Here is a 22,708-nt window from a genome sequence, read left to right on the forward strand (position 1 = left end):
GAAAGGAAAGTATAATTTATATGTACAACCAATAAACCTGATACAGAAGAGGGGACTGGGACAGACCAGGAGTGGGTGTGAAGAGACCGGGAAAGGAGCAGCAAGAAAGTGAAGGGGAGCGAAGAGCAAGTGGGGGGTTCGCCATGCAAACTGCCACTCTCCCCAGCCCCTCCTGGGGAGGAGGATGTGCCCATGTCTCCCCAGCCTGCCCTCCACTGTTTTGCTCTGGTCCCAAAGGCAAGGTAGTCCCCTGACTAGGCCCTCTGCCCAACCCACTCAAGTTTAGTCCATATCCAGGTCTTCAGGAGGGAGGGTAGAAGTCCTCCAAGAACCTGAGCCCCCAAAACTGGGGGCTCCCCCCACATCTGGCCCATTGTGTTCTCCGCCACCCTTTCTAGGTTACCTGGGTCCCTAGGACAGATTGGGGAGCTCCTCTTTGGCTTAAGGGAGTATCACCCAAATATTACTCTCTTCGTAGGGGTGGTCCTTGGTCCCTAGGGAGGGGGGAAGATTCCCAACACAAGATGCCGGTACGCAGGAGGTAACTGAGCCAGTGAACGGCGCCTTTATTCTGAGGCTGAACAGCAATGGACTCCCTCCCTTGTTAACTGCTCCGCCCTCCATTTGGGGGGAGGTAGGGGAAGGAAACATGCAGCCACCCCTCCTCTTCCCTTCCACCCTCCCAGGGCTCACTGTCACCCCTCTCTAAAGTCACCCTCCTCTCTTGAAAGCTCTTTTCCCCACCAAAGTCCCTAAAGGCCGGGCAAGGCTAACCCCCCAACTTCTGCAAGAGATGGAGCTTATGCTGCAGGAATAAGAACTGGGGCAGCTCCACCTCTTTCCCCCGCACAGCCGCTCACTGGGAAGCTGTGTGTGCCGGGCAGTGGGGGGTACAGGTACTTGGAAGACCCTGCCAACCGCCTCCCACCCAGACCTCTTCTCACCAGCACAGTCTTCAAAGCACGGTGGGAAAGGTGCACGGGGTGGAGAAGGACAAAGGGCCCTTCTCGAAGAGAGCTGTAGAGAAGGGCAAGGGGGCTCCTAGCCCAGCGGGGGCCCAAGGGGTGGGGAAGGCGGAGGACTGGCAGCAGGCCCCAGAGCCTGAGCTGGGGGTCGGCCTCGGGGACGGGGCCTGGGTGAAGGGCAGGCCTGGGATCCGGTCAGTCGTCTATACAGATCACCTCCCCGGCTCGGGGCTCCTTCCGATCCAGCCCGTCTGACACCAATGCCCCCACCATTTCCTTCTCCTTCTTCACCAGCACTGGAGGGCCGTTGGTGGCGGCTGTTTGGGAAGGGGGTAAGGAAGGGTCAATCCCTCCTTCACTTCCCACTGTCGACTGCTTCCTGACGACAGTATGTTCTTACTTCTAGGTCACCTCATGCCACATCCAATTTTCTAAGGTAGGGATGGGAAAAAAAATCTCTCTCTCTGAGATTCCCCACTGTACGCATGATGGAACACATGTTCCAACTTTCACCGGAACCCCCTTCCCATTTCATATTCTCTTCCTCTGAAGTAAACAGCTAGAGGAGGCTCAGGGTAGGAGGTACCAAGCCACAGAACCACTAAAACCCTTGACGAGGTTTCTGACGACGGGAATGGAAGTTGAGAAAGGGACGGGAAAAACAAGGTCCAGAACACTCCATCCCATACAACACCGGACACCTCCAAGGAAATGAGATGGGCTGGACGAGTAAAAGGGTAGCTGAGCAGGCATGAAGCTTGGAAAAGGAAGAATGCAAGAAGCAGGAGGCAGGAAGTCACCAGCTGACCTGTGATGAAGGACCCTGCAGGCATCTGGCTGTAATTGGCGCCTGCGGCGGCCAGGGCCCCTACGGGTGCGGCGCTGAAGGCCGCCCCGTACCCCGGAGGTGTAGCGTATGGACCCGGGGGGAAAGCCTGGAAGAGAGAGCGAGCCCACGTTAGAGGGTCCACAGTCTGAGAGGAAAGAAGCGGTCGGGCAGACATCATGGGCCAAACTCCAAAACTACTGAGGGGTATCATACAGGCAGGGAGACTCAAGGCTGACGAGCGTGCTGGAGCAGGTCGTTGTTCCACACTGCACGGGGCTCTGAAGGAGGTGTTCATACGTGTGCAGGAGGAGTACCAACAGGGAAAACTGGAGTCGGGGGAAAGAGGGTTACCGGTGTGGGGTGAGGCTCCGTGCCCTTGCTGGCCAGCCGGCTGAGGATGCTGCGCTCGGACATCTGAAGGCGGGCTGCGATGGGGGGTATTCGGGACAGCGTGGCTGGCAGGCGGGTCACGTCCGCCTTCATGTCGCTCAGCAACTCCTCCAGCTGGTTCAGAACTGGGGCCCGGGCCACGGAGAAAGAAGGGCAAGAGAAAGACAGGGAAAGGGAGAGATGGAGCCAGGAAAAGAGATGAGGAGTCAGATGGACAGATACAGTCAGAGAAAGAGAGAGAGGAGGGCACAGATGTCGAGGAATCGGAGACCAAGGAAATGACAGAAGTAGAAAAAAAGAGCAACTCGGGGACAAAGAAAAAGTGTCAGGTAAAGAGGCAGAGAGACCAGATCACCAGAGGACAGATGGAGAGAAAGAAGCAAGGAAAAGGGAATACGGAGAAAAGGGAGATAGGGGAGGGAGGACATCGGAAGACATGGGGGCGGGGAGTTGTCAGAACATCCCATACTGAAAGAGTGAGGTTTTGGGGTTGGGGATGATGGGGAGGAAATAGTCAGGAGGCGTGGGAGGTGGTAAGTGGTGTCAAAGACTTAAGGAATCAAAGTTTTAATATGTAAGGGGGGAGGGAGGTTAGAGGGTCAGCATTACAGATTCAAGGAATTAGAACAGGAGTCAAAGGGGCCAGGAATCAGTCACTACATCAGACAGGATTAGATGGTTAGAGGGCTTTAGAACTTAATCTATTATCATCAAGGTAAGAGGGTTTGGGAGGAAGGGTCGAAGGTCAAAGGGAAGTTTCATGGGGTAGGGTCAGAGGGTGGGACAGTGGTGGTTTCTGCTTCATGGGGTGAATGAGATATGAGGAACGTGATTTGTGGGACCGGGGGTAAGGACTTTTGTGGACTATACACGGGCCAGGGCCCCAGAGAGGGTGCTATTAGCAATACGGCAGGTGTGTGGGTCAGCGAAGCAGTTCCGCCCTGTGGAGGGCACGTGGCACAGTCTCACGGAGACTGGGGGGTGGGGGGGAAGGTCCCTCCCTTAGGCACTGATGTGAATGCTACTGGGCATGGATGAGGGTTGGCTGCACGAATCCTAGAGGCTAAAAACCAAGGGGGTACCAGGTGGGTCGGGGTGGGGTCAGAGGTCAGAGGGGGGTGGTTCAGAGGGTAAAGGGGTCAGAGGGGTGGGAAGATTTTGAGGGGTGCGGGGTGAAGACTTACGCAGCGTTGTGGGCCCTCCCCCGCGCGGGGCCGCCGCGGCCCTTACCCTTGTGCAGCACGGCGTTGGCCGGCTTGTTCCCCGCCAGCGACTCCTTGGAGAGGTGCTGGTGGCTCTCGGCCAGGCACTCGGCCTCGGCGAAGCGGGCGTGGAGGGCCATGGCGGGGTGCGCCGGCTCCTGTGATAGGTTCAGGTAGGCCGCCCGCCGCAGCTGCTCCTCAATCACCAGCGCCTGCTCCAGGAGCTAAGGGCGCGGGGAGGGGGTGAGTGCAGGGACCCGCCAGCAGCAAGCACGCAGCTCGGGGCTGGAGGCCCTCACTGCCCTCACCACCGGCCCGGACCCCCAGCTCCACTCCAACACTGGCTGCGACCCCGATCCGGGCACAGGGCCAAACACAAGGTGACCCTCTGGTCTCTGCCTCAAGCATCGCCTCAACCCTCAAGGTGTTAACCTTGCCTACATTCCAGCCAGATCCCGTCCCACTTGTGACCCAAGCCCCTGTTCAACACTGCTCCTTTCCTCCCTCATCCTCACCTTGAATCTCCGGGCCAGGAACTTATTTTTCATCTCCAGAAAGTTCCCCTTATTGGCTTCAGTTTTAAATGGCTCGTTGATAATGGCAAACTGGGCATCATTCTGGATGTCCTGCCACCGTGCGTAGCCATGGCTGCCAAGGAAGGAAGTGGACCATCAAGGAATTCAACAGGGCTAGGCTGGGCTGTGAACACGCCTCCCTTTTGGCCTGGTCGCCCCAAAGTGTGGCACTAGGCCCCCTTCCCTAAGTGCGGACTCATCTTCTCTGTAGTTCCCCTCTCTCCAGGTTGAGAGAACATTTTTTTTTTCTTGCATTTGTATCCAAGGATACAGGACAATCCCAGCCAGAAGCCAATAGTCATGTCTTCGGTGCCAGATCTCATTGAGTTTCCCCGAGGAAATAGCTGCCCGTTCCTCATTCTGCCACAGCGTGTGGAGCTCTGAAAAGAGGACAGAAGACCGATGAGGCATCCAGAGTTTGTGAAGCACATCCAGCCCAGAGGACTGGTACAGAGGAGGGAACTGAACAGTGGGACAGGACTAAGGGCTTTTCAGGAGGAACAGGGCAGGGTTAGGTGAGGGGTTAGGAATAAAACTAGTTACAAACAAGGTTCAAGTTAGGATTAAGAGTGCAGGTAGGATTAAGGCAGCTCTGGAGTTAGGAGTACACTTAAGGAGGGCCAAGGGCAAGGATCAGAGACAGCGTGCACCATTCCATTGGCAGTTACTTGGAATTAAAGGCGGAAGGAGGCCTCAGGCCCAAAGAGAAACCCCATGAGGATGAGCTAACCCCAGTGAGGAGCAGAGGGCAGTGAGGACGCCCCACCTGTGAAGCCACCATCTGCAATATTGAACATGAACCGCGGCTTCTCTGCCTTCTCCTCACGTCGCCCGTTGGACCGCAGCTCGTCTCGAGGAGGTCCAGGTCGAAGCTCCCGGTCCCCTTTTACATCTTCTGCTACGGCAGATGGGGCAGAGCTCACACCTCAGGAGAGTCTCCTCCCAGGTCCCAAGACTACACTCTGTAGTGTACTGGCCCCTGGAACAGCTACCCACCCAGGACCCAGGCATTTGGTTCCCAAGACTCCACCTCCCCTCCCCGGATTCCCTCGGGGAGCCAGGTGTCCGGTCCTCCCTCCCGTTACCTCTCTTGCCCAAATCCCCCGTCTCCCCCTCCGGCCTCTCCCTGTGTTCCTGTCCATCCATCGGCTTCTCCTCCCCCCTCTCTCCTGGTGTCGACTCCGTGGCTGTGGGAGGGGGTAGGGGACAGGAAGGGAGGATGTCACCCTCATCCCCTGACCCCAGAAGAGGGAACCCCCAAATTCTAAGCCCCCCATCACCCCTAAGGCCATGCACCCACCTGACTTCTCTCTGTCCCCACGGTACCCAGGTTCAGGCTCCATCTCTCCAGGTACCCCTGGCACCTCATCCTCTAGAGGAATCTTCCTTGGCTCCAGCCGCTCCCCAGGTGATGGGGCTGGGCTGGGGGTATCAGCCTAAAAGAGGACAAAGGAGTCAGGATGAAGTGGCGGCTCCTAGGCACCAGCCTCCATGACTCCCTCCCCTCAAAGGGAGCCAGGTAGCCACACACCTCTGTTTCCATCTTCTCCCCAGCTTTGCTATTCTTCTCTGGCCTCTCCTCCTGGTTTTCTGCTTCATCCTTCTCCAGAGGTGTCCTCACGCCGTCTCCTTTCTCACTGGGGGCTGGAGTAGCTGCAGGGGGGTAAGGCAGAGTGAGGCGGGCAAACTCCCGCCCCAACCCCAGCCCCTCGGCGGCTAACGGACACTGGCCCCATCTGTCTCTCCCGCCATCCTGAGCTGATTACCGGGTTTTGAGGTGCAAGGACTGTTTGCGGCAGAAGCCTCAGGAGTGGTGGGAGACGTTTTGGTAGGAGAGGAGGCTCTGGAGGAGCGCTTGGAGTCGGCACTGGGGTCGGGCACCAGCTCCGGCACAGACCAGCGCCCGTTGATGTGCTCGAACTCCTGAACCTGGAGGCGCGGGGAAGCCGTAGGGACGGGGATCAGCTCCAGCGACCGGACACAGAGCAAGCCCCAGCGCTTCCCCCTGTCTCGCACCAGCGGGAGTCCGGAACTCAGGGACGAGAGGCAGAGGAGCACAGGGTCTAGGCGGCCAGCCTCTTTGGCTGAGGGGAAGACGGATACCTTCTTCTTGACGAGAGACATGACTCCAATGCGGGTCAACACTTGCTGGCGACTCAGTCCCTCCCGAGGGACCCCGTCAGCAAAGGTTTCAGAGCCGTCTGCCCCGGGCTCACAGAGATGGCGCATGAACAAAGACACATAGGCCCTAAGGAGCACGGGGGTAGGAGGTGGGTTAGGAGAGCCTTAGAGGGGACAGGGCAGTAAAGGGGGCACAGGGATTACTGAACCCGAAAGCTCCCGGGTGCCTCCAGGGCTCCTCCCCTGGGCCTCTCGATCTCACCGTCACCTGTCCTCCAAATCCGAACTCCCCCAGCTGCCCCCGCCCCCCTGCATCTCCACAGTCCCCTTGGCCTTGGTTACTTCATTCCTAGGCCCCATCAGTCAGCTCTTCATCCTTCCCACCAGCTCCCCTGCCAGGTTATCGTGGTCAAATAAATGTGAGGCAAGGACAGCCCAGGTGAGGCTCCGGTCTCGACTGCCTCTCCCACTGGGGAGGGAAGCCCAGCCGCCCTGCTCTAGGCTCATCAGAGGGGAGGTGGGGCAGGCTGAGCCCACCCCCCAGGAAACTGAGCCAGGAAACACCGTCTGGCAGGGAGTACGGTGATCAGCTGAGTAAGGTCACATCATATGGTGGCCAAGAGGAAGGCAGTAACACCCAAAGTTTTCACCCTTCCATCCAACTCAGCCCTGTATCACCCGCACTCACTTGAACTCTTTTTCAGTCTTGCCCCTGAGGTCCCGCACCAGCCACTGGGTGGTGAAGGCGTCCTGTGGGGGCATGCCCCAGCGCATCACAGCATTGAGGAAGGCCTTCCGCTGACGGGTGTTGAATCCCAACACCTGATGATGGGGGCAAGGAGGGAGCGGGCAGTGAATGTCCAGGATCTCATTTCTTGGTCTGTTCTACCCTCAGTGACTCAGCTTCAATTTCCTGCATTCTCTCCTCAGGGGCCTAGGCCAGCTCTCACCTCAATGTTGCCCCCAACTCGAGCCAGCAGTGGAGGCAGTGGCTTATCCTTTTCGTTCCGGAGCTGCCTCTTGGACTGTCGACGCCCTGGGTGGGGAGATGGTGACCCCGGTTAGTAGAGCTGCCACCTCCTCCCCGCCTCACTCTTTCCTAGCCCTCCATTCTCACAAGATACAGAACACAGGAAAGGCCTGTGTCAGCTCTGAGGCGCTTCTAATTTTCTTCCCAGCGCATTCAGAGCTACTAACCCAATAGGTCCAAAAGAATCGAGTCACACTAAAAAATCAGTTGCACCCGTATGATGCAAGCAAGATTACTGGTGGGAATGTAAAATGCTGTGACCTTTCTTGATCTTTCATCTAGGTGTCTAAGCCTGCGTGGTTATATACTCCCAATTTTAACAGTGGTGAGATTATAGATACTTCTTCCTTTCTGCTTACCTGCAATCTTTACTTTTTCTACAAATGAGCATTTTGTATAAAAATAGTGGGCTTACTAGACAATGGGAAGTGAAATGGGAAGAGGTGTGGTAGAAAGACGAGAGAACAGACGCCACCTTCAGGACGCTCATCAAAGTCTTCATCCTCCTCCTCTGAGCCCACTGAGTATTCTGACTGGTTATCTGCGAGGGGAAGGGCTCAGTGGTCAGTGGTGGCTCCCTGGATAAGCCCAGGCCGGGGCCCTTGTGTCTGGACGCCTCCCCTCGGAGACTTCTGCACCTTCGCTCTGGCCTCGGCCCCCCTAGGGATGCTGGATGACTGCCTGCAGCCTGACTCAGGACCACACACCATGTCCACTCACCCACCTGCCTCCTGACTCCTGCACAGCCCACTCTAAACAGGGACCCCTGGGTGTCCACCCGAGCCCTCTGAGAGTGCTAGATAGCCGAGGTCACCTGCAAATCCACCTGGCCTCCGAGTAGCTCCCAGTGTCCCTCCCTAATCTCTTTCCACTTGGCAGGGAAGGCCCTGACTTCTAAGCCCCTCCTTTCCTCTAAATGCCCCCAGCTCCAAGCTCCTTCCCAGTGCTCTCCCCTTCCCAACTCCTCCGTCAGGGGCGGCCCTCACCTTGGTCCTCCTGCGCGGCGTCGTTGTAGTTAACCTGCTTGCGGACCCTCTTGCCTTTGCCGAGGTTTCGGGCCAGGTCTTCCTGCTGCTGCTCGTAGTGGTGTCTCAGCAGCTTCTCCCAGTAGTCGGGATCCACGTTCTCCTCCTGCTTGATGATCTCTCGTTCAATTTCCTCAATCTGAAGGGCAGCAGGACGAACGCTGAAGGCCTCCCCTTCCAGTCCTTCCACCCTGACAAAATCCCTACTCGCCCGACAAAATCCCTACTCGCCCGACCAAATCCCTACTCGCCCGACAAAATCCCTACTCGCCCGACAAAATCCCTACTCGCCCGACCAAATCCCTACTCGCCCGACCAAATCCCTACTCGCCCGACAAAATCCCTACTCGCCTGACCAAATCCCTACTCGCCTGACCAAATCCCTACTCGCCTGCCTCCACCCAGCCCTAGACCTCGTCACTGTGTGTAAGTTTTCCTTACCTCTTACCTGCAATATACTTCTCCTCCTCGTTATTTCCCTCTTTTCCAAACCTCTCCTCTAGTGCCCTCTGTGTCCCTCCCACTCTGACTCAGAAGGTCCCCTCCCGAGTTTATCACCACTTTCTCTGCCTAAGTTTTCTCCAAAGTCCAGTCTCATCCTTTAGACCAAGAAGTTGTCTGAGGTCCACTGCCGCTCTTTGATGGGCACCGGGGTAAGAGATCAGATAAAAAACAAGCGCGAAGGGGGAGCCTCCAACTTCAAGCTCTGGTCAAGGACGTCGGACACCACCCTTCAGAGATGGCCCGGGATGGACAGCGTCTGGCCCCAAGCCTCTCACCTTGTCTTCCTCCCTCACCACGTACTGGGCCACCTTGAAGGAGCTGAGATACTCGTTCATGTTCTGCACATCAGTGTCCTCAGTTGCATCCTGGTTCCGGTCCAAGAGCCGAGCGATGGCCTCGTTGTCATAGTGAATCACACTGCTGTCCTCCTCCTTGTTCTCCCCTGGTGGAGTTGGGGAACGAGAGGGGACTCTGAGCTCTAACCAGAACCTCAGGCAGAACTTTAGAGAGATCAGAGGAAAGCCTTCCCCTCTGCTTCCTCTTCACAGGAGCTCTGGAGGAGAAGGCCCTTTCCCTGGACGTACATCTACACAGAGATTTGCTGTTGTTTTCAACCTTACAGGTAAGGAAAGAAGCCAACCCTCCTCCAAGGATGCAGAGAAGACGTTTTCCTCAGGGGGTTTCAGAAGAGAAGTGCTCATAGACAGCAAAGACCTGCTTACAGGGAGCTGCAGAAAAGGCTCTCACCCTCATTTTCATCCTTAAATAGCTCCTCGGTGCCAAATTTGAGGATGTCATCCAGCTCCTGCTTGGACATGGAGCCCGCCTTGGAGCCCAGCCCAGGCCGCACCACCAGATGTGTCAGCATCATCTTCCTCTTGGCCACCTGTGTGATTCGCTCTTCCACTGATGCGCGAGTCACAAACCGGTAAATCATCACTTTGTTGGCCTGGCCGATCCGATGAGCACGGCTGAAGGCCTGCAGGGGCCGGAAAGTGGGGATGCGCCAGGGGAATGGCAGGGGAGACACCCCCTACATGCTCTGGAAAAGAGGCTGACAAGGAAGGGTCTTCTACCCACCAAGACGTTTATTTCTGACCCCAGGACAGACAGACACATCTCCTTGCTCAAAGGGGCTCCAGGAGGCGTGTTCTCACCTGGATATCGTTATGGGGGTTCCAGTCTGAATCAAAGATGATGACAGTGTCGGCAGTGGCCAGATTGATGCCCAGGCCTCCAGCGCGGGTGGACAGGAGGAAGCAGAACTGTTGGGCCCCAGGAGCTAGGAGGCAAGAAGCAGGAGATCAGGCCTTTCTTGTACCCAGCAGGTCTGTCCACCTGCACCTAGATGTTCCCTGACGACAAACAATGACGCCCTCAACTCAAAAGCCCAGGTGGCTGATATCCTCCCAGGCTGGCACCCTCGCAGCCCAGGGACCGAGGCACAGGTTTCTGGGGCCTCCCACACCCAGCAGGGACCAAGGCCCCCCCTTACCGTTGAAGCGGTCGATGGCCTCCTGCCTCAGGGCACCAGTGATGCCGCCGTCAATGCGCTCATACTTGTAGCCTTCGTAGTCTAAGAAGTCCTCTAGCAAGTCTAACATCTTGGTCATCTAGAGCAAGAGAAAAGGCAGGAGTCTAGAACGACGAGGCAGTGGGATGCGCCCTGTCTGTCCTGACTACCTCTTTATTCTCTCTCAACCCCAGTCCTTACACTGTACCCCTGCCCTGTCATATACCACCCCCCAGATGCTTCCTCCACCCCCAGCTCCTCCTGGGACATTCTTGTCATTCTTTTTTTTTTTTTTTTTTTTTTTTCGGTACGTGGGCCTCTCACTGTTGTGGCCTCTCCCATTGCGGAGCACAGGCTCCGGACGCGCAGGCTCAGCGGCCACGGCTCACGGGCCCAGCCGCTCCGCGGCATGTGGGATCTTCCCGGACCGTGGCACGAACCCGTGTCCCCTGCACTGGCAGGCGGACTCTCAACCACTGCGCCACCAGGGAAGCCCCTCTCTCTCTTGATTTAAGGCCATTTCTCCTAAGGCAGAGGTTCTCCTCTGACACCCATGACAAGGTTTCAGGGAAATCTATGAATCCCCTGAAAATGTGTACAAGATTGTCTAGCTGTGTGTGCTGTTCTCCGGAGAACAGACCCACAGCTTGCAGCAGATTTCCAAAAGGTCAGTGCTCTCCTCCCTTCCCCAATAAGGTTAAGAAACAGTACCAGTCCCAGAGACGACCTTTAGGAGGCAGACGGCTCACCCTTCCCCTCCGCCCCTTTTGGCGTACAGGGACTGGACTACAACGTCCAACAGCCTTAATTAAGAACAGGGATCAGAGACCAGGATGCACTTGGCTACACCGGGAACTCTTAGGGGTGTAATTGCCCAACCTTGCATCCCGTGGCAACCACAGGAACGAGATAAGCGATTATCTGATGGTGAGAAAGAGCTAGAGGGACGGGTCACCTGCGAGAAGATGAGCACTCTGTGTCCTTGCTCCTTCAGCTTCCGCAGCATCTTCTGCAGTAGCATGAGCTTCCCAGATGCCTTAATAAGTGCCCCACCCTCATATGCCCCACTGGGAAGTTTGGGGGACTCCTGAAAAGAAGGCAGGAAAAAAGGAGAGGGTCAGTCAACACGCCCCCGTATTCTGACTATGCCTAGAAAGCTGGAGGCCCAAATCCAGGCTCCACATCTTTACAATTCCTACTCTTCTCAGAAATCTAGTCTCTGGCCCTCCAGCCCAACTCCAGCCCTGTGCTCAACTGCCCATGTTTCCAAAGAGCCAGGCGTTTCACAGTCCCCCAGCTCCCGTATCTACCATAGCAGCCACAGGAAAGAGATATGGATGGTTGCAGCACTTCTTAAGATCCATCATGATGTTAAGCAACGACACTTGGTTCCCACCTCCTCGTGAATTCAAGGCCTCAAAATTTCGGGTCAGGATATACTTGTAGTATTTCCTAAAGCCCAAGGCAGGGGCATAGAAGAGACACAATAAAGGAAGCAATTATGATGTTGCATTTGGGCACCAACTCTTGGAAAGCTGCCACCAAATCCTCAACCCTGGTCCAGGTAACCCGCCTTGCATCTCACTTCTGCATGGGACTCAGCTCCACGCGGACGATGAGCTCTGTCTTGGCCGGCATATTCTTAAAGACATCAGCCTTGAGCCTCCTCAGCATATGTGGCCCCAGCAAGTCATGAAGTTTCTTAATCTGGTCTTCTTTGGATATGTCGGCAAACTCCTCCAGGAAGCCTTCCAGATTGCTAGTAGCCAGAAGGAGAAAAGGAAATGAGTAGGCGTCAGGTTCTTTGCCCCTGACCTCAGGCTCTATTCTTCATTTCAGATGAATCCTCCTCCCACTCATCTTCTCAGTCCCTCCACGTCTCCTCTCTGCAGGCCACCCTAACGGAGCCACTTACTTAAACCTCTCTGGGGTGAGGAAGTTCAGCAGATGGAAGAGCTCCTCCAGATTATTCTGCAATGGAGTCCCTGTCAGCAGCAACTTATGATCTATCTTGTAGCCATTGAGGACCCTGAAAAACTAGAAAATGGGGCAAGGAAAGGCAGAGGAAAGGGCCCATCAGTGGCAAGTGGCTGGCCCACAGTTAATCACCTTTCCCTGCCTCTAGCTCCTATTTCCTTCAGGATCAGAGGCCCTCACATCCCTAGTCCTCTCCCTCTTCCAACCTGGACTTCTCCCCAGACTTATTCCCAGGCTTCCTGCCTCCCTGATTGCAGAAAGTCCCTGCAACTGTATTTTTTAGGACTAGGGCAAGTAGGAGTCCACAGCCTCAAGTTTCTGAGGCCTGGGTATCTCACTCACCTTGGACTGGTTGTTCTTGAGCCGATGGGCCTCATCCACCACGAGACAGGCCCAGCGGATGGAGCCAAGAGCTGCCTGGTCAATGGTGATCAGCTCATACGATGTCAGCAGAACGTGGAACTTCACTTGTGCCTCCCTCTGCCAACACAACCGTTGTCCACTTGGCTGCCACCCCACACCCAAGCGTCTAGGCCTCCACCCCCACTCTCCACGCAGACACCCAGTCCCAACTGAGACTCCCAAAGGGAGCCCGTTGTCCTGTCCTCCAACTTTGACTCCATGCAGGGACTTCTGAATGTGGCCCCCAAACTTGTACCACCTGTCCAGGATGCACAGATCCCTGCACACCCCTGCGAGTACCCACTACATCTGCAGGACTGGAGTGCCGAGGTGTGAGGGAAGGTGGAGGAAAGGAGGGAGAAAGCTGAATGGGGAATAAAGGAACTGAAGTCCTGGTTGGGGCAACGAAACGACAGATCTGAGGACTTTAGAGGACATGAGATAGAGGGGCTTACCTTCATCTTAAAAGCTTTCTTGCCACCTTTGATGGCATTGTCTTCAAAGGAAAACTCATTCTCACGAATGATGGCTCGGCTGTCCTTGTCACCCGTGTATGTCACCACATAGAACTTGGGTGCCCACATCTGGAACTCCCGCTCCCAGTTAATGATGGTGGAGAGAGGGGCGCTCACCAGGAAGGGACCCTTTGTGTGGCCCTGGGAGTCGAGGGTGGGGGACCTTTAGTCTAGGCTCACGGTCATACAACCCGGTCCGCTGCCTGCCGTCCCCCTCCCCCCAGTTCTCTGCCCTCACCCTCCACTCCCACCTTCCCCAGTCCAGGCTAGGCCTCAGCACGGCTGTCCCCCTCAGGGCCCGAGAGTCTAGCACCTCCTTATACAGTGAGTAGAGGAAGACGATGGTTTGTATGGTCTTGCCCAGTCCCATCTCATCAGCCAGAATGGTGTCAGTGCCCTGGGCCCACGAGAAGCGTAGCCAGTTCAAGCCCTCCAGCTGATACATGTGCAGTGTGCCTCCAGTGGCTGTGATGAACCGTGGCTGAGTCTCGTATTTCACTGTAGGCTGTAGAAGCAAGAAGTCAGGAAGCTCAGGGGAACCATCAGCTGCTCCTCCGGTCTTGGCCTCCTCCTCCCCTCTCCCCGGCACTGATATCAAATGGGATTACAAGTCCCTCTCCTATGGCCTGAGCTTATGAATGTTTGAGTCTGCGGTGCCTCCCCCTCATTCCTTAAAACAATACCCAGAAGCACTGTGGGGAAGGAAACTGGTAGAAGAGCCCTGTGTGCTGCTGTCTCTAGCAGCTCTCACTCCTGTGCCAAAATTCCTAGCACTCTTGGGGCAAAGCTGAACACTGAAGCAAGAGCTACTGTTGAAAGAAGCTGTTGAAACTCTGGGAAGTTCTGTCAGAAGCCCCCAGGAAATCTTCAATCACCATGGCTCCAGAAATGGGAGACAGGCCAAGTGAGAGGACTTACATCATTAGTAGGAGAGCTGGGAGGCCCATCACCCTGCAGCTCCTTCTTCTTCTTCTTATACTTGCGGGGCTGGGCGGGGTCCTCCCCCATAATTAGTTCTCTGGGAAAAGAGTGGGTCTGAGTGAGACCTGGTCCTTGGACCCACCCCGTCCTTCTGAACCCACTCCAGACCTAGCTCCCACTTTCCATAACCGGGATTTTCTCACACTCCCTTTCTCCCAGGTTCTTTACCCTCACCCCTTGGAATTCAGCTCTAAAGCCAACCCTCCCCACTCCTCGGCATCGTCACCCCTATTACTCAGGCTAGATCTTCTTTCTGTTCCTCACACTGCCTCCTTCCCGACCCCACCGCAAACAACCCAGCCCAGGCCCCCACTGCCCTCAATTCTAGATTGGGTCTGTCCCTACTGCATCTCATTTAATGCTGGAGGTTTAGCTTTCATGCCTCTGTCCTCAGACTCCCTCTAACCCATGACCTGGCTCCCTCACCGGTGTCTCCAATAGCTTTGTTTATGGTCTTCATATTCAGGGATGTTCATTTCATCTTCCTCCCATGTGGACTGGTCATATGGCAAGTCCCGCCATTTCACTAGATAGTGGTAATTTCCCTTCTTATCCACACTGTGGGGAGAGAAGCCAAGAGAAGGAGCAGGAGGAGAAAAATAATATGTGTCACAAGTAGAAAAGAGTCATAATAAACACAATTATCAGCAAACATGTAGAATTTGTCACCTAATCCTCAATGGTGGGCCTCTGAAAGGCAGTTTGGAACGGCTGAAGTACTACCCTAACTTTTTCAGGACGGCTTCCTAAAAATCAACGATCACAAAACATCCCTGGCTTCAACATCGTTTGTTCATCCAATCAGTATTTACTAAGCATCTACTACATGCCAGGCACTGTCCCAGGCATGGGTGATTGAACAGAACCAAGCAGACAAATGACCTACTCCCATGGAGCTCACATTCTACTGGGAGACGCAGTGATGAAATAGAAAAATAAAAAGACAGTGTAACATTAGTTAGTAGTAAGTACTGTGAAGAGAGAAGTACTAGAGACACTAGTCTGTATGAACCATGTGTTTCATGTTTTGCTTTTTTCACAACCAGATCCCCAGACTCGTGTGTCGTTTCTCAAGCTGTTAGAGATTAGAAGAAGCAGGGACAAAGCAGTCAGTGCTGGGCTGGACTTTCCTCCTGGTTCCTCCCATCTCCAGAGAGGAAACGAAGCCAGAAGGGCTGGGGCTGCAGTGGGAATTATCCGGTTAGATCAATTATCTGGTTAATCAACAAATACTAACACGGAGCCACGGCGCAACGAGAACAGTGGCAAAACCCACGTAGGCCTTTGCGTGGACCAAGGACCCGAGACTCACGTGTGGTTGATGATCCGGTGGACGGTCATCCACTCCGGCTTGATGCCGAAGCGGTAGTACTTCTCCTCCATCTCGGCGTAGTGCGGGTCCTTCACCTTGCGCTTGTCACTCTTCCCGTCATCCTCGCCGGAGCCGTAGTCGAGGGGTGGGGGCTCGTCCATGTCATTCTTCCGTTGGTAGTTTCGGTACATCACCAAGTGGAAAATTTCCAGCTGACGGGGCACAGAGGAGGAGGAAACAGATAGTCCCAACCTCCCAAGAGGACAAAAGGAGACAGGGCAGAGGCCGGCAGGGGCAATGGCGTGGGACAGCAAGCAACGAAAGAGGTGGGATAAGGGACATAGCGAGTTCAAGCCAAAGCAGGAGAACGAACAACATGCCAGAGAACAGAGTCAGAGACAGGACCTGGGTGGGGAGGTGATAAGCAAAAGGAGGAAGGGAATAGAGTTATTAAGATTGGGGTCACCAGTAAAACATGGTTAAGACAGATAAGGAAAGAGATGGAGTTAAGGCAGGCTGAGGAAACCTTGCGTTATACCTAAGGGAAGGAATCTAACGGAGACTGAGGGAAGGAGAACTGGAGTCCAAGAGGACCAAGTGTGGAAACTAAGGGAGTTGGTAGGGTGTGGGTGGCCAGAGGCCTAATGTGAGGGAAAGCAGAGGGGACGGAAGACGAGAGAACAGCGGGCCAAGAGAGAGAATGGAAGTGAATGGGGCCCCAGGAGAGGGGGACCGAGAGGCCCTTGTACCTGAAGCTCCTTGGCCCAGGAGCAGTGCCAGTAGGACAGTCCTACCCACTTGACAAAGAACTCTCTCTCCGATCTGCCTTGAAGAGGACGCGCGGGTGGGGCATCTGGATTCCCGTCTGCCTGTTGGGGGGCTGGCACTGCCACGGGGGGCTCCCCCCACCGCCAGTGCAGGATCTTCTGCACGCGGCCTTTCAGCACAGGACACTTCAGGATGGACGCACACAAAGAGGAAAGAAAGAGGCAGAAAGAGCCCATCATTAGAGTAGGAGGATGGGGGTCCCACAAGGGAATCAAAGGCTAGGTGTGGGGGAGAGCAGAGAAAGAGCGAGCCGGACCTTTGGGCCCCGGAGATGGAGAAGGAGTCCGGGCTGACAATAAACCCTGGGAGACGGGCACACTCACTGTGCATCGGGGACACAGCCACTCGCCGTTGGGGATGTCAGGCAGCGGGGGGTTCAGACAGTGAATGTGGTAGGAGGAGATGCAGGCGTCACAGCACAGGAGCTCCCCGCCATCCTTGCACACACGGCAGTACTCCATGTGGTCGTCCTCTTCCTCCTTCTCCCCCTCCTCCTCCCCCTCCTCTTCGTAGTCTTCCTCCTCCTCCTTGGCCTCCCACTGTACCCCCTCCTTCTCCTGTGAGGCCACGGACAGACACAGACACAAGAAAGAGGATAAGGGGTGAGGCTGGAAGACAGCGCCAAACCAGGACAGCTAGATCCCGGAAGTGCAGAGAAGACTGCTGGGAACAAAGGAACGGGACACCTCAGTTCCCAAAAATGCTAATTCTGGGGGCAAAGGCATGGGGGAGAGGATCAAACTAGGATCCTGGACACTTAAACATCTGTTACTGAGAAGCCCAGGCATCTGGAGGTAGGAAGAGGACAAGAGAAAGCAAGGAGGAAAGAGATGGGTGGGTCCCTGAGGGCCGCAGGAGGTGGCAGCAGTACTCACACAGTGGGGGCAGCTCCATTTGCCCTCAGGAGCCCGGTCAAGCTCAGGATCAAGGCAGACGAGGTGGTAGGCACGAGGGCAGGTGTCACACAGAATAATTTCCCCACCCTGCTGGCACACCTCACAGTAATCCTGGTGATCCGTCTCGTAGCCATCAACCTCCTCCTCCCCGGCCACTGCAGGACAGCCCAGGACTGGCATACGCCCCAGTGGAGGCAAGGGGAACAGAGAGAGGGAAGGAGAGCGGAATGCGGGAGGGGAGAGAAAGAGAAAAGGGTTCAATAAAGAGGTCAAAACCACAAATGAGCAAGACAACGAAGGAATGAAAGGAAGGCTGAGTGACAGGACTGCACACAGCTGACACCGCTTACCCTTCTTCTTCTTCCTTCCCGGCCGGCCTCTCTTTAGCTTCTTGGTGCGGACAGGGCCATCAGGGCGGCCTGAGGCACTGTGGACGCTGCCACTGTCCAGGTCGGACTCCTCAGCCTCTGGTTCAGGGCCCTCGTCACTCTGGAAGACATACTGCCCATAGCCCCCGTGGCTGTCAGAGAGGCCAAATGGATCCCACTCCCCTCCCCAGGCCTTGGGCTCCCACTCCAGCTTCCCTGATGGACCCCTGGGCCCGGATCCCCAGCCCCTGACGACACCCCAGAAGTATAATGAACAGGGAGGGGTCACTCACCGAGCCTCCCTTCTTCCTCTTGCTACCCAGCAGGCCTAGTTTGATTTTGAGTGGTGCCATCTTCTTTCCCCGAAGCTTCTTGCGTCCATCAGGCACTCGGGGACTCTTACTCCGCCTCTTGTGGCCTGGACCTGAGTGAGGAGTGGGGTGACAGAGAAAAAGCCGAGGTCATGACAGCCAGGAACAACGGAGGCCACAGGGTTTCTGGACCTCTCTGTGGGCTATGGTCTCACCGAGACCCCTTCCTGGACAGCATTTCTTCTACAACAATCAGGGCTGAGAAGACAAGAGTTCTGGACTATAATTTGAGAACATGTGGTTTAGAGGGTGGGGTGACAGTTTTTCCAACTACAGGCTTTCTTACCTTTGCCCTCTTTGGTTTTGGCTCTTCGGATGGGTGGGGGCTGGATATCAGCAGCAGGGGGTGGTGGAAGGGCGGGGGGTCCGGAAGGTGCTATGGGGGTGGCCGATGAGACAGCAGCTGACACCTGCTCGGCTACAGCTGCGGCCGCTGCCGCCGCCGCCGCCGCCACAGCAGCTGCCGACCCCTTGAAGGGGTTGTTGGCGCTGAACTCTCTCCACTTGGCCCCAAGGATGGTCATCATCTTAGACATTGGGATCTTAGGATTCTTCTTAGCGATCAGGGGCCTGAAAATACAGAAGCAAAACACTCGGACTCGTCACAGATGGTCTGGGAATACTGTCATTTCCCCTCACCAAGTAAGTCTATGTACCAGCTAGGATTCCTAAGTGGTGAAAATACGTCCCATGAAGAATAACATCAATTTGAAATAAAGAAATAAAAAGTTTAAGAAGAAAAAAAAAGTTTAAAAAGAAACCAAGAAAAAAGTATGAAGAAGAAAAAGAAGGAAAATAAAATTTAAATGCAGATTAAAAAGGATAAAAAATATGACATTAATAAAAAAGCTCTACTTTGGACAACTACTTTACAGTTCCTAAAACACTTCCACACCCATAATATCTTATTTCATCCTCACAATACTACTAGGAGCTGCTATGATTCTCTGTGCTTTTCTAAAGAGTTCCACGGGCCTTGATGAAGGGTCCCATGAGGTGGAGTCTGACGGGCCACACTGGTTCTGCTCTGCGGTGGGATGTTAAGCTCTTGTGAGGACGTGGGTGCCCCCGGTGCTGAGAGAAGCACTGTCTTTAGTAGTGAAGCAGTGAGACAACGGGACTAAGGACAGCTACCAGGCACTGCCCACCACTAGGGGCCAGGCACTGAGTGTGCTCAGCTTTCCATCCATCCTCCCATTAAATCCCCACAAGACCCCATGAGGTGCGTACTATGTGCCTATTTTACAGATGCAGAAACTGAAGATCAAAGAAGTGAGCTGCCCAACATGACACCGGGACCTGAACCTCAGCAGGCTGCCTCCAGAGTGCTGAACGGCTCTGCTGAAGTGCCTGCTCCCCAAAAGTCATCTCTACTGTTCTGTACTCTACTGCGGGAGCCGCTGAAGCTCGGGTCCCACTGTCAGCAATGCATCCTCTGTTATTACTGGTGTCTAATGAAGGGACAGAGGACTTGATAACTGAGCAAAGGAAACTGCGGTACCACCTCCCCGCTCCAGTCTAGAGACAACTCGGGCAGGGGAAACTGGAACTGCTAGACCGAGGAGGGCCATCAGCCCTCCTAACAGTCTGTCAGCACAGAGTTTTCTAACCTAGCAGTGGTACTGTGACCCCCCCAGTGAAAGTTTCCTGACTGGAGTCCTTGGATCCTAGGAGTCCAGGAATTCCCTAAGATGACATGTGGAATTGTATGTGTATGTGCTGTGAATTTCTCTGGAGAGCAGTTTCTTAGCTTTCATCAGATTCCAGAAGGGTCCAGGGCCTCCCCCAAATTAAAAGTGTCTGCTCGAGAGGGCTCCGCAGCCCTACCGCACCTCATGAACTGGCTAAAGGCTTTGTAGTTGGTGAGCGTGTGGTAGTCCTCCTCGGAGAACACATGTTCCACGTCCTCCAGGCCCCAGGTCAGAAGCAGAGTTGCCGACGACTTCTGTTCCACCTGCTGGGAGAGACCAGGCTTCAGGGACGCAGGTGTCCAGTCCTGGGCCCCCCACATGCCTCTCTACCCACCCACCAGGTTCCCTGGGCATTCTGCTTCCTGCCCCATCCCCGGCCCAATCCCACTCCTCACAAACCAGCCTCTCCACTCAGCACCCTGCTCACCCAGGGCTCTCCCTCCCCCACTCCTCACGCCTGTCATGAGCACTGATTTCTCCCCTCACTCCCTAATTCTACTCACCTTTTGCCCCCCATCTCCCTCCCCTTTTTTCCGCCGCTTCGTCTTCTTCTCCTTTTTTTCTCTGTGCTTCCGTCTCCGTTTCCGACCTGGGCCAGTTCCATATTCACTGCCTCCACTCTCTGACTTCTCCCGGTACTCATCTCGCTCAGAGCCAAATTCCTCCTCGCTGTCCTAAGGGAAAGAAAGAAAAACACTATTTCTTCAGCCCTTCCTTGTGCCAGGAACTGTTCTTAGCACATAACATTTATCGTCTCTTTCGATCTTCACAACAATCCTATGATAGTAACTAATCTATCTTTGTCCACTTTTTTGTAGATGAGGAAACTGAGGCACAGGGACCTAAATGAACTGTCCGAGAAGACAGGAGACTGCTGGGCTCTAAATTCGTGCAGTCAACCTCCAGAGCCTGCGCTTTCAACTGCTCCTCTGTGCTGCAGGGCAAGTCAAGTCGACAGCTGGGCTCTTCACTGGGCTGTGGTGAGTGAGGTTAGGGTCCCAGACGTGGGAGACACAGACTAGCAAGCAGGGGTGGGGGCAGGTAGAGGGGATCAGGCCTCCCTGACTTCAGGATCCCCACAGTAATCAAGACCAGAGAAAACGTAGGTCTCTAGGGACGGGTCTCCAAGCCTAGCTGTAGAGATAGGAGTCCTGAACACTTACAAGCTTCTTGCGTTTTCGGGGTTTTCCTGGCTTGTTCTCCTTCTGCTTCTTGGGTCCTCTTTTTCTCTTCTTCACACCCAGTGCTGAAGGCAGCAGCCGAATGTCATCCTTATCTTGGGAGCAGAGAGCACCAGAAAACCTAAGCCTCTAGGTTCCCAGTCTCCGCAGCCCCTTCCCTTCCTCACCTCCTCAGTTCCCGCTGCTCTCTAGGAACTCCAGCATTAACTCTTCCAAACCTTGCCTCCCTCCGCTGGATGCAAACAGAGAGTGTTTCGAGTACTCTGGGATGCTCGGGTTCTGAATGGGAGGTCAGGGGTCAGAAGGGAAGAGCAGCCAAACCACTCCCGTCTCTCGCCTCCTACTAACAAGGGACCAGGCTCTAGGCCATGGGCTCTGACTGTGGCAGGTCCTTTTAGTCGCCGCCAGGGCTCCTCCTGCCTTCCCCCTCACTTAGCCAGCTGGCATCCTGCCCAGGAACTGGGGAAGCCATGCCCAGCTGCTGGCCTGGCCTGACCCCAGCACTTGGAGTGGGGAGACACAAGCTGGCAGCTCCCTAAGCCAGATGCTGAGAAGGCAGAGCCAAAGGTGGACACCTGGGTTCTCACACTAACACCCTGGGGCCCTGACATCCTTTTCGTGAGGAGCGAGGCCTCTATTTATATTTCCTCAGATAATCACCAAGCCTCCTGTCACCCCAGCACAGCCCTGGAGGAAAAGAAATCCTCAGTCAGGCATATTCACTTCTTGCCCACAGGATCATAGTGTCTAGCTCCTTTGTCACACCCTAACCCCATCGAAGAAGGTCTCCACAATTACCTAAACATTCCTCCGCCTCCCAAGGAGACTGGAAATGTGCCTTCGAATCTATATACTCCTCCGTGTTCCGTTTGAGAACTCAGGGACCCTGCCCTTTGTCCCCTTGTCTCACCCCTTGTCTCCAAATTTAGTCCCAGACATCCTAACCCATTCATATATAAGCAGTATGGGAGACCCACACAAAGACACGGGCACAGACCCACCCCGCACACGCAGTCTCAAATGCACAAGCATCACATACTCATGAGCAGAAACCCAGAGGACAGCCTGTACCTGCTTTCAGCAGGGCTAGGTCCCTGGCTTTCTCTCTAGATATCTCTGTCAGAGAGAACGGGGCTGGTTCTTCCCAGATGTCCCCTCTCCCCATTCTCCATGACCCCTGTTGGACTGTTGGAGACTTAGGGGACAGAGAGTAACTCCGCAAGGAGGAAGACACCAATGCCACACAGACATGAGGCCCGCTTTGGCCTCCCTCCCCGAGCAAGCACTAGATTAACCTGCCAGACCTGTCTTGCTCAGGCAGAGGCAGCTGTGCAGGAGGGCCTGGCCCAGCCCCTTGCTCTAGGACACACAATCCTTCTTCCCACAACAGCGAAGGGAAAATTAGCCACAATTCACACCGGAGGCCTTGGTTTCCACTGCCTCAGCACCTGGGCACCTCCTTCCTTCATCGCTACTTCTCACAGCTCCAGCATCCTGTGCCCTCTTGTGCAGGAAGACACTCTAGGACTGGGGGATTGTGGGAGCAGGGAAGGTGCCTGTAGGCAGCCCCAGGTGTGGAAACAGACTGGGGAGCCTGATGGGAAGGAAGTCAGTAAGACGCCATGCCCCAGCAGCCTGCGCTCCCTCACCCCAGGGACCGCGGCTAATATGAACATGGAAACGGAGGCCACCGGGGCAGAGGCAAGGGCAGGCCAACTGGCTAAGGACCAGGAAAATGGCCTCGGTCTCCACCAGCTGGGGGGTGGGACACAAGCCCTGGGACCTCGCAGCCAGTTAACTCCACTCCCCACCCCAGCGGGAGGTTCCCGAACTTGGGAAGACGGCGGTGGTGCGGAGAGGCAAAGTAGACGGCGAGGAAAGGAAAGGGAGGGCAAGAAAGCAAATCTAAGTCCCAACCTCTGTCTCACCAGCCACTCAATGCTGGCCTGGAGCCCAGACTCTCCCACATCCCGGCTCAGATCTCGGGAAGACAGCGAGGGAGGAGGGCGGCGAGGAGGGTGGGCGGAGCCTG

The 22,708-nt window shown here is 55.2% G+C and overlaps 1 protein-coding gene and 1 non-coding gene across 21 annotated transcripts in view; both read right to left on the reverse strand.

Moving 5' to 3' along the window:
- The window catches only part of CHD3 (chromodomain helicase DNA binding protein 3), a 25,598-nt gene continuing 2,890 nt past the window's right edge, over nucleotides 1-22,708 (reverse strand). Inside the window, exons 2-40 of one of the 20 annotated variants that reach the window (XR_010838198.1) lie at nucleotides 20,659-20,771; nucleotides 19,999-20,169; nucleotides 19,637-19,761; nucleotides 18,091-18,374; nucleotides 17,727-17,857; nucleotides 17,416-17,566; nucleotides 17,045-17,238; nucleotides 16,493-16,726; nucleotides 16,091-16,294; nucleotides 15,342-15,553; nucleotides 14,456-14,587; nucleotides 13,967-14,066; nucleotides 13,362-13,553; nucleotides 12,989-13,189; nucleotides 12,474-12,611; nucleotides 12,070-12,191; nucleotides 11,740-11,913; nucleotides 11,465-11,606; nucleotides 11,110-11,241; nucleotides 10,137-10,254; nucleotides 9,799-9,923; nucleotides 9,389-9,620; nucleotides 8,917-9,083; nucleotides 8,099-8,276; nucleotides 7,528-7,653; nucleotides 7,033-7,118; nucleotides 6,771-6,904; nucleotides 6,065-6,209; nucleotides 5,728-5,890; nucleotides 5,493-5,614; nucleotides 5,262-5,397; nucleotides 5,047-5,148; nucleotides 4,728-4,859; nucleotides 4,233-4,341; nucleotides 3,902-4,034; nucleotides 3,415-3,610; nucleotides 2,146-2,734; nucleotides 1,774-1,900; nucleotides 1-1,282 (exon numbers count right to left, since the gene is read on the reverse strand). Coding sequence is in view for 19 of the 20 variants with exons in the window: in XM_067021306.1 (XP_066877407.1) it covers nucleotides 1,042-1,282; nucleotides 1,774-1,900; nucleotides 2,146-2,309; nucleotides 3,369-3,610; nucleotides 3,902-4,034; nucleotides 4,233-4,341; nucleotides 4,728-4,859; nucleotides 5,047-5,148; nucleotides 5,262-5,397; nucleotides 5,493-5,614; nucleotides 5,728-5,890; nucleotides 6,065-6,209; nucleotides 6,771-6,904; nucleotides 7,033-7,118; nucleotides 7,528-7,653; nucleotides 8,099-8,276; nucleotides 8,917-9,083; nucleotides 9,389-9,620; nucleotides 9,799-9,923; nucleotides 10,137-10,254; nucleotides 11,110-11,241; nucleotides 11,465-11,606; nucleotides 11,740-11,913; nucleotides 12,070-12,191; nucleotides 12,474-12,611; nucleotides 12,989-13,189; nucleotides 13,362-13,553; nucleotides 13,967-14,066; nucleotides 14,456-14,587; nucleotides 15,342-15,553; nucleotides 16,091-16,294; nucleotides 16,493-16,726; nucleotides 17,045-17,238; nucleotides 17,416-17,566; nucleotides 17,727-17,857; nucleotides 18,091-18,374; nucleotides 19,637-19,761; nucleotides 19,999-20,169; nucleotides 20,659-20,771 (6,134 nt within the window). In the remaining variant the exon portion in view is untranslated. Of the gene's footprint in view, nucleotides 1,283-1,773; nucleotides 1,901-1,990; nucleotides 2,121-2,145; nucleotides 2,735-2,755; nucleotides 2,841-3,368; nucleotides 3,611-3,901; nucleotides 4,035-4,232; nucleotides 4,342-4,727; nucleotides 4,860-5,046; nucleotides 5,149-5,261; nucleotides 5,398-5,492; nucleotides 5,615-5,727; nucleotides 5,891-6,064; nucleotides 6,210-6,770; nucleotides 6,905-7,032; nucleotides 7,119-7,527; nucleotides 7,654-8,098; nucleotides 8,277-8,916; nucleotides 9,084-9,388; nucleotides 9,621-9,798; nucleotides 9,924-10,136; nucleotides 10,255-11,109; nucleotides 11,242-11,464; nucleotides 11,607-11,739; nucleotides 11,914-12,069; nucleotides 12,192-12,473; nucleotides 12,612-12,988; nucleotides 13,190-13,361; nucleotides 13,554-13,966; nucleotides 14,067-14,455; nucleotides 14,588-15,341; nucleotides 15,554-16,090; nucleotides 16,295-16,492; nucleotides 16,727-17,044; nucleotides 17,239-17,415; nucleotides 17,567-17,726; nucleotides 17,858-18,090; nucleotides 18,375-19,636; nucleotides 19,762-19,998; nucleotides 20,170-20,658; nucleotides 20,772-22,708 lie in introns of those variants that run through there. The other 19 variants (XM_067021308.1, XM_067021309.1, XM_059048946.2 and 16 more) reach the window with 19 other exon arrangements.
- Nucleotides 6,498-6,638, reverse strand: LOC131747168 (small Cajal body-specific RNA 21). Its single transcript, XR_009332797.1, has one exon. It is a non-coding gene; the product is annotated as a small Cajal body-specific RNA 21 (non-coding RNA).

The sequence above is a fragment of the Kogia breviceps genome, chromosome 19 (assembly GCF_026419965.1).
Source record: "Kogia breviceps isolate mKogBre1 chromosome 19, mKogBre1 haplotype 1, whole genome shotgun sequence".
NCBI lineage: Eukaryota > Metazoa > Chordata > Mammalia > Artiodactyla > Physeteridae > Kogia > Kogia breviceps.